The following is a 10,463-nucleotide window of genomic DNA, read 5'->3' as shown; positions in this document are numbered from 1 at the left end:
ATTGCATCATAGTTATGAAAGTCCAAAGAGATTTAAAAAAGAAAGAAAACCACACACACACACTGGGACTGCAAAAGAAACATAGTTACATGTCATTTCTCTTCCCTTTGTACTTGTGTGAGGAATCTGAGGTTACATTTGTCAAGTGATGTCCAAACAAGAGGTTTATTAACTATCTAGTGAAATTCCCGTCAGAGTATTGCACAGTTTGCCTAGATTAAACCTGTATATATTTACCATTTATAAATGTTTATGTTCTAAGAGAAGAAATTTAAAGAACAAAACAGGGAACGAAAAGGAGACAGCAAAGTTGATGCAAATATAAATAAAACTATAATTAGAAAATTGAGACTACTAATTTTGTAAGTTACTTGTGTGTTTTTCATGGAATTTAAATATTTAAATTTTTGGACAATTATCCATATTCAAATATAATATCCCAAAGTGAAAAAGGGTCAGTAGTAGTGGTAGTGGCAGTAATATCTGTCATGTAATACTCATTTTAACAGCAAAGGAAATGAAACAAAGTTTTTGATACTTGTTTGATTCTTTTCTGTAGAGGTGTTGTATGCAAAAGAAATAGCTTAGTCTTTCTCTCTCTCTTTCTGCATGCCTACTGAGAACATTCAAATGTTAATTTAGGCATATGCAATGATTACACCACACTAAAAGGTTAAAAAGGTAACTTACCCGCCTTTAAACTACAAACACTTAAGACTGCCAAATTGAACTATATTAAAAACCCAAAGTGTGCTGGGGGCTAGGCCTTATACAATAAAGGCTAAAAATTGCAATAATAAGACTTCCAGGCATTTAAAAGTGACTTTCAACTATGAAAGGTTAAAGTAGAAGGAATAAAACCCCATAAAATTAAATCAAAGGAATGAAACAAGCTGAAATGAAGTTGTTTGTAGAAGAATACGGAGGTCTAAATCTAGCCTACATATAGTAAAGGCAGAATGGGATATTTTTTCAAATTCTGAAAAAATTTGGGGTAGCCCAATATAATATATTTGAATCTAATTTTTAAACACAATGATACAAAAGATATTTTAGAGTCATATGTAGTCCTGGCATAATAGATGAGGATTACAGAATGATCTCACCTTAGAAAGCACTTGAACTTACAGTGTTTGATTAAAATGATGACTCTCCATTTTTTTTGTATAATCTAATACATTTAATTTTGGCATAATATTGATTTATTATTTGTTAATACTACAAAAAATAATTTTGTGTTTAATAAACCACCTAGGATCTTAAAATAAAGGTCTGTTAGCATGCTTTTGCTCCATACACCATACTGGTATTGCACTGAAGGCAGTGAAGTCCATCACGGGGGTTATAAGTTCCAGGGCTGCAGACCACTGTGAATAAAGAATAAGCTAATAAGTACACTTTTCCTGAAATGCCACCTAAATTAATTTTGCATGGAAGATACATTTTAAAAGAAGACACTTTTTTCAGTACCAAGATTCAATAACATATGTTATTGTTTGGGTCTGGTGCATATTGTATTATTTGATTTTAAATCATTTATTTTTAAAATGCATTTTTTTTTCCAAATTGGGAAATATTCTGTTACTCAAAAGCAGTATTTTCCACACTGGGTTAGGATAAATCCTCAAGTTTTAATAGATGTTTTATCTGGGGACTAATGTTTCCAAGTAAAAAAAAAAAAACGTTTACACAAAGTTAAATAGATGAATTTGCTGCAGTAATAACAAGAGTGTTTAAACTGATAATGAACATTATAAAATTCCAGTGATGTAATAGAATAAGTTTCTTTACAGTGTATGACTGTGGTACAATTTCTCTGAAAGCATACACGCTAATTTTTATTAGAGCACAATTTTGGAAATGCTGAGCAAAGGAATTCAAAGTGCTAACAATCTTTAAAAATGTACAAGAGAAATGTGCATGCAGTCTTTACACACATACAAACAGAAATATATAAGACAGTTTTATACTTTGTGGGATTTAAGCCAACCTATTTGATTGCTACAAGTAAAACTGATACTGGCATTAAATCATCTAAACCAAAGTTTAAATAAAAATGATCTTCAAAGAAATGTTATTAAATTAATAAATCTTAGTAATACTACTTGTGTAATATCACAATCCTTGTCTATGATACTTTCTAAAGGTGTATACATAATAAAATCCTTTTTTTTCCTTCTCAAGTGGAATTGAGGAAAAGATTTAAAAGTTCTTTAAAGTGTAAAATTAAAAGGTTTTATCTAAGTTTAATTTTCACTTAGTAATATATCTCCCAGCTACAGATATGACAGCAGCCTGATTAAATAATAAGGAGAGGAAGAAATGTTAGAAATTGATCAGTAGTAATGAATAAAGAAATCATGACAAAATACAGGAAAAAAATCTTCATGAACTTAGGATACAGAATAATTTCTTTAAAAAACAACAACAAAAAGCACTAAACATTATTGGGAAAATGGATTCATTTGATATTAAAATTAAGGACTTTTGCTCATTAAAAAATCATAACTATAACAAAAGCAGAACAATTACTGGGGAAACAGTTGCAGGTATATAACCCAAAGAGGAATATCATTCAGAATACATAAACTATTCCTATAGATCAATAAGAAAAGGACAAAGAAAATTTTAAAATAGACACAAAAGTCAAAGCAAACAGCCAGCAAATGGATTTTTCAGTCAACAAAAAAGTGCTTAAATGAAATAGGAATCACAGAACCACAAATAAACATCAAAATGTGATACATTGCCTGTTCATCAGACGACATGTATTTAAGGCTTAATCATGCCAGGTATTGGCAAAGATGTGGAACACCAAGAGTTTTCCTACATTCTGTTGTAAAAGTGTGAATTAACATAGCCACTATGGAAGATATTCTGACATTTTTCAATAAACTGAGTATTTTGTGATTCATTATTAGGTAAAGATCTTGAATAGTGAACACTAGGATACATGAAAATATTCATGACAGCAATAGTTGTAATTGCAGAAAGAGGAGAGGTTAGAATCAATGTCAACCAACAATAGCATACAAACATATACATATATAAATAAATTGTGATATATTCATATAATAGAAAGTGATACTGAAATGAAAATTTAAAGAAAGACAAAACCAAATAGCATTATAACCACAAAAACAGGGATGAGTCTCACAAACAATATCTATAATAACGTGAATTGGTTAAAATAAATCAGATTCTTGGGCTAGATTTTTAAACATGCAGCTGCATAATGTTTATGCAAGAATGTAAATTTTTACAAAATTAATCTACATATTCAAAACAATTACAAATCAAATGCCAATAATGATTTTATTTAATTGAACTAACCTTAATTTTTTATTTTAAATCAACTGAAAATTGATAACTTTCAAAAAGAATAAAGCAGGTAGTCTGATCTCTCTACATATCAAGACATTTAATGAAGCTTTGGTAATTATCACACATCAGTAAAATAAGAGAACCCATAAAAGACCCATACATATATACATACACAAACACACATACATACATATATATTACATTATATGTACATAGTCTGTAACCTCATTTCATTCACTATATAAAATAAACTATCTCTGGATTCAAGCCCTGAGTATATAGAAAAAAAATATGAAATTATAGAGACAAAATATCAGGGAAATTTTTCATGATTGTGAGGAAGACAGTCTTTTCTAAGAAGTAACAAATAGAGAAAATGAGCAAGAGGACGGATAATACATTAAACAAAATTTAGTTACCAATGACAATTTACATAAAGTTAAAAAACAAGTGGCAAGATAGTGAGATCAGTGGAAATGGCAGAATAGGTAGCACCAAGTACCCATGCCTACAAAGAAACACTGAAAAACCAAGAAGTCAACTATCAAAATCAACTTTGTCAGAACTCTGGAAAATGGTCAAAAATTTACATCACCCAAGCAAATGATGAATCAAGGGAAAAAACAACTTTAAAAGAATAGAAAAGCTCTGTGGCTTTTAACTTGCCCTTCCCATCACCTGCTTAGTTGAGAAGTGGTCTTGAAGAAGACAGCACATGTTCCCAGCTGGGGCAGATCTAATTAACAAAGAATTGGGGTTGTCTGAGTGCTAACTGAAACACTGGTGAAAGGCATCTGTATTTGTTTCATCTAACCTGGAACTCACTTGGGACAGAAAAATGGTGGGCATTCCTCGAAACACTGTTAGCCAAAGGAACAACCCACAGATGCCTGGGGTTGAGGTATACAACAGAGGTTCAAATGCCTGGGAGAAGAAGCTGGGGAGAGAGCCTCTTTGAGAATGTTCTAGTTTGCTAAAGCTGCCATTAGGCAAAATACCAGAAATAATTGGTTTTTATAAAGGGATGTAATAGGTTACTTTACAGTTCTAAGGCCATAAAAGTGTCCAAACTAAGGCATCAACAAGAGGATACCTTCATTAAAGAAAGGCCAATGACATCCTGAAAACCTCTGTCAGCTGGGAAGGCATGTGGCTAGCATCTGCTGGTCCTCTGCTCCTGAGTTCTGGTTTCAAAATGGCTTTCTCCAAAATGTCTCTGGTCTTCTGCCTGTCTTAGCTTCTCTCTCTCAGCTCCTGTGCATCCTTGCTTGTTCTCCCAGGGAGTTTCTCTCTAAGCTTCTGGGGGTCCTTTCTTAGCTTCTCCGGGGCAAACTCTGTGCTTCATCTGTTAGCTTAGTGTCTCCAAACACCTTTCTGCCTGCATCTCCAAGTGACTCGGTCTGTGTTGGCCCCTGAGCTCTCTTAGGGACTCCAATAAACTAATCATGACCCACCTTGAATGGGCGGAGGTATACCACCATGGAAATAATCTAATCAAAATGTCTCATCCACAGTTGGGTGGATCATATCTCCATGGAAACAACCTAATCAAAAGATTCCAACCATAATAAGTCTGCACCACAAGATTGGATTAAAAGAACATGAGCGTAAAAAAAATAAAAAAATAAAAAATAAAAAAAGAATTGTTTAAAATGGAGAGTGATTAGGATTATACAACTAAGTGATGATAATGTAAGATACGAATGGATTATCGTGGATATAACATATGCTATTTGAACTTAGGAACTGCCTACTTTATGAGTCAAGCCCTTGATACTGAGGCTTGCTTGGGTGAAACTTAATGGCTGGAAAGAGGTGGCTGAGCCCACCAGTAATTATGCCTAGGGGTCACCTCCAGAGAACCTCTTTTGTTGCTCAAATGTGGACTTTCTCTCTCTAAGCCTAACTCTGCAAATAAATTCATCAACCTCCCCCTGACATGGGACAGGACCCCCAAGATGAATCAGCCCTCCTGGCAACATGGGACATGGATTCCAGGAATGAGCCTGACCGTGACATCGAGGGATTGAAAATGCCTTTTTGACCAAAAGGGGGAAAAGAAAGGCAACAAAATAAGGTTTTAGTGGCTAAGAGAATTAAAATAGAGTCAAGAGGCTGTCCTGGAGGTTACTCCTATGGAAGCTTTACCTAGATATGCCAAATGACCACGGTATGATAAGCCCAAGTCAAAAGTAGTCCTGAAAACCTTAAAGAATACATGGATACCTATCTGAGACTCTATAAGTTTCACTCACTAAGTTTATTCAGCAGAAACTTAAATCCTTCAGAGTGCTCCTAGGCCACCTAAGTCCCCAAACCCAGAGGCAATAGCCTCCTCAAGAACATCAACTAGATGTGTCCACTTTACTCATAAAGTTGACACCCCTTTTCAACATGAACAGGTCAAGGTGGTCACTGCCTAGACATCCTTGAAGGTTGAGAAAGTGATTAAACTAGAGGAAGGGGTAGGAACAGACAAGATGGAATTTAACAAAGGATTATGAATTCATTAATCTCTATATAATTTTCTTTTCCTTAGTTGCTAGGCTATTAGAATAGTTATAAGGAAAGAACTGAAATGATGGAACTGTAACCCATAGCATCTTTTGACATTTGTTCTATAGCTACTTGTTAAATTGTAATTTGAAAGCCATATATTTTTGTATATATGTTATATTTCACAATAAGGAAATAACTGAAACTATGGTACTATAACTTACGATAACTTTGGAAGTTTCCTATATATCTACTTGTTATATTATACTTTGAAAGATACTACCTCTTTATATATTATGTTGTATTTCACAATAAGGAAATAACTGAAACTTTGGAATTGTAACCTATAATATTCTTTGAAATTTCCTAATTACTTGTTAAATTTCACTTGGAAAGTTATCACTTTTATGTATATATGCTATATTCTACAAAAAATATGATAAAAAAAAAGAACATGACTTTTGTGGGGGACACAGTATATTCAACCAGCACAACGAGATCAGGGTATTCAGCAGCACCTGTGTATATTAGGGATTTAGGAAGCCATATGCATACCAAGGAAAAAAATTCATGCTTAGAGAAGACCCTAAGCTTTTATTTCTGGCTGATCTCTAGGCTCAGTGTGAGTAGGAATTGAGTAGGAAGTGAAGGTTAAGGCAGAGTTGTCTAGCTGAACACTGAAGAAGCTTCCTGGGGAAATCACAGACATGATCAGTGGCCAGTTCCCAGGCCTTACCTACCCTCCCTCCTTTTCTCCTCTTGCTTGATTGTGTGCAGATGTTTCAATATGTTTCCATTTCGCAGCCTGGGAGAGATGCTGGGTCTCAATTATGAAAAACAAGCCACCCAGAAATGGAATGGCCTGACCATACCTTGAACCCAAAACTGGGAAGAAGCAGCCCCAGCTGCTTGCCAGGGCTGGAACTCTGCAAAAAGGTTGCTTGATACATGCTTTTTGCTCAGTGGCAGGGCCCCATCCCCTTGGGATGTATAAAACACCCATGCTCAGAAAGACAGGGTCCCTTATCTCCAATGCAAAGTGGAACATGTGGAGCCAGCATCCACTGACCATGAACCAAGCAGTTGGCCTCCTGGGGGAATGGCCATAATGTGACATCTTCCCCTGCTATTTTGGATCTTCTGTGCTGTGTAGTAATAAAGTGATCATTTGTTGAGAATCTCCATTGTTCCTGAGTCTGTTTACCTACAATGCACTGTATAGCAACTTGCTCCAAGGAGTACCCAAGTACAAAGCCAATTGCAAAGTCTGGAAGAGGGGTTTTGTTTGTTTTGTTTGAGGAGGGTTAACTTTTATTCTTTATTACTTTGTTTTCTCTTTCTGTCCCCCCACCCAACCCCCCTGCCCTCTCTGCTCTTGGCCTTCAAGGAAATCTCTATCAAACATTAGATGAACACAAGCTAAAGTAAGAGAAACTAAACAAACCCACATAAGATGAAGAACACAGACTATACAACAATACATTAGAAAACTCACTAAACAGCGACACCCTACAGAAAGAAACAAAATTAAATTAGATGTTTTATAAATTTGGGATTTTAATTGTAATCCCTATGATTATTAAGAAAACACCTAAAAAGTTATACACAAAGGAAATGTGAAGAGAATCAAAATATTACTCTACAAAAATCAATTATGTGCAAATGAAGGCAGTAATGAGGAAAAGAAGACCAGAAAAGATAAAAGAAAAACAGAAAACAAATAGCAAAATGGCAGAAGTATATCTTTCCTTATTGGATTACCTTAAATGCAAACAGATAAAACTTTCTAATTAAACATCAGTGATTAGCAGAACGATTTTTATAAAAAAAAGATCCAACTACATGCTATCTACAGGAGACTCACTTAAAATCCAAAGACATAAACAGGTTGAGAGTGAAAAGATGAAAAAATATTCCATGCAAATATTAAGAAATGAAAGCTCAGACAGCTATATTAACATCAGACAAATTAAATTTTAAATCAAAGCTGTTAACAGGATACAAAGATAGCATTATATATTGATAAAAGGATCAATTCATTAGGAAGCTATAACACTATAAACATAAACACACCAAAGAAGAGCACACCAAATTCTTTGAAGAAAATACTGAAAGAATTGAAGGAAGAAATAGATAGTTCTGCATTTATAGTTGGAGACTACAATACCTCCCATTCAATATGGATAGAATAATAAGACAGATCAATAAGGAAATAGAGGACTTGATGAACATAAACCAATGAGACTAAATGGACATACACAGGACATTGCATCCCAAAACAACACTACATCCCAAAAATTAGTAAACAAATTTTACTAAAGTGTACATGGAACATTCTCAAAACTTACAGACATTCTAGACCTTATATTAGGCCATAAAATAAAATTTCAATAATTTATAAAGACTAAAACCATGCAAAGTATCTTTGATCAAAATGTAATGTAATTAGAAATCAATGAAAAAGTAAACTGATAAATTAAAAAAATTAAATAAAACATTCCTAAACAAAGATGAAATAACAGAGAAATTAGAAAATACTTAGGGATGAATGAAAACAAAAACAATGTACCAAAACACAGGAATACCCTGAAAGCAGTGCTTAGTGGGAAATGTTTAGCAGTAACAAAATTAACAAAACTTTAACTAGACTGATAGAAAGGAGGAAGGAGACAGACAGGGAGAGGGAGAGGGAGAGGGAGAAGAAGCAGGAGAGGAAGAGGAAGAACACAATTAACCAAACTCAGAAAGGAAAGTGAGATATTACTACCAACCTTAAAGAAATAAATAAGGATTATAAGAGAATACTATAAAAATTGTATGCCAACAAACTAGACAATATAGATGAAATGGAAAAATTCCAGAAGCATAAATTTCCAAACATGACTTAAGTAGAAGTAGAAAACCTGAAAAGACATATAACAAGTTAAGAGATTGAACTCGTAATAAAAGAACCACCCAACAAAGAAAAGTCCAGAAACAGATGTCTTCATGGCTGAATTCTACCAAATATTTGAAGAAGTAACACGAGTTCCTCTCAAATTCTTCCAAAACATAGAATAGGGAACACCAAGGTCTTTTGATGAGGCCAGAATTACCATGACACTACAGTTGACAGACACAAGAAAAGAAAAATACATTATCACTATCATTTATGAATACAGATGCAAAACTCGTCAACAAAATACTGGAAAACCAAATCCAATACTATTACACACTAAAACATATTATACACCAAAATCATTATACACTATGATCAAGTGGGATTTATCCCAGGAATTCAAAGGTGGTGTATCATAAGAAAATTAGTCAATGCACAATAGCAATTAACAGAATGTATGGGGAAAAAACACGATTGTCTCAACTGACACAGGAAAAGCATTTGACAAAATCCAACACCATTTTCTGATGAAAACACCCAGAAAACTAGGAATAGAAGGGAAGTCCTCTGGATGATAAAGGGCATTTATGAAAAGCCCACAGCTAAGATCAAACTCAATGGTGAAATTATGGAAACTCTCCACCTATGATTAGGAACAAACAAGGATGTTTGCTTTTACTGCTCCTTTCAATATTTTACTGCAATTTTTAGCCAAACCAATGAGGTAAGAAAAGAAAGGAAAGGCATCCAAATTGGAAAGGAAGAAGTAAAGCTATCTTTATTCTCAGATGATGTGATCTTATATATAGAAAATGCGAAGTAATTCACACACACAACAATAGTAGAACTAATAAACAACTTCCACAAAGCTGTAGGGTACAAGATCAACAACCAAAAAAGTTCAGTTTCTATATCTCATCAACAAACAATCAAAAATGAGTTCAAGAAAACACCATCCAAAAGAATAAAACACCTAGAAATAAATTTAACCAAGGAAGAGAAGGACTTGTACACTGAAAACTACAAAACACTGTTGAAAGAAATACAGAAAACCTAAATAAGTGGAAAGACATCCCATGTAATGGATTGGAAACTTAATATTGTTAAACTGGCAATGCTCCCCAAAGTAATCTATAGAATCAATATAATCCTTCTCAAATATCAACAGCCTATTTTTGTAAAAATGGAAAAGCTAACCCCCAAATGTATATATGGAACTGCAAGAAACTCCAAATAGCCAAAAACAATATTGAAAGGGAAGAACAAAGTTGTAGGGCTATATTTCCAATTTAAAAACTTACTACAGACCTACAGCAATCAAAACCATGTGGTACTGGCATAATGGTAGACATACAGAGCAGCAGAATAGAATGCACAGTACAAAAATAAAACTATAGCTAATTCTATAATATATCCTTTAAAAGGGTACAAAGACCTTTCAATGGAGAAAGAAGACTTCTTTCAACAAAGGATGCTGGGACAATGGGATAGCCACATATAACAGAATTAAGTTAGACCCCTACCTCACAACATATACAAAAATATACACTAAACTGGTCAGCCACTAAAACATAAGAAGTAAAACCACAAGACCATTAGAAAGAAAAATTAGTTAAATCTCATGACTTTGGATTCAGCAATGGATTCTTAGATATGGCACCAAAAGCATGAGCAACAACAAAAACAACAACAACAACAAAAAAAAACAAAACAGAAAAACTGGACTTCATCAAAATTTAAAAAGGAAGTCTTGGCATCAGAAGAT

General features: G+C 33.9%; 1 protein-coding gene across 1 annotated transcript in view; it reads right to left on the bottom strand.

Moving 5' to 3' along the window:
* Positions 1-1,275: 1,275 nt before the first annotated feature.
* Positions 1,276-10,463, bottom strand: part of LOC119535080 (zona pellucida binding protein) — a 167,879-nt gene continuing 158,691 nt past the window's right edge. Inside the window, exon 8 of the mRNA XM_037837598.1 lies at positions 1,276-1,367. Coding sequence (XP_037693526.1) covers positions 1,276-1,367 — 92 coding nt within the window. The remainder of the gene's footprint in view (positions 1,368-10,463) is intronic.

The sequence above is a fragment of the Choloepus didactylus genome, chromosome 5 (genome assembly GCF_015220235.1).
Source record: "Choloepus didactylus isolate mChoDid1 chromosome 5, mChoDid1.pri, whole genome shotgun sequence".
Taxonomy (NCBI): Eukaryota; Metazoa; Chordata; class Mammalia; order Pilosa; family Megalonychidae; genus Choloepus; species Choloepus didactylus.
This window is presented reverse-complemented; position numbering and strand designations above follow the sequence as displayed.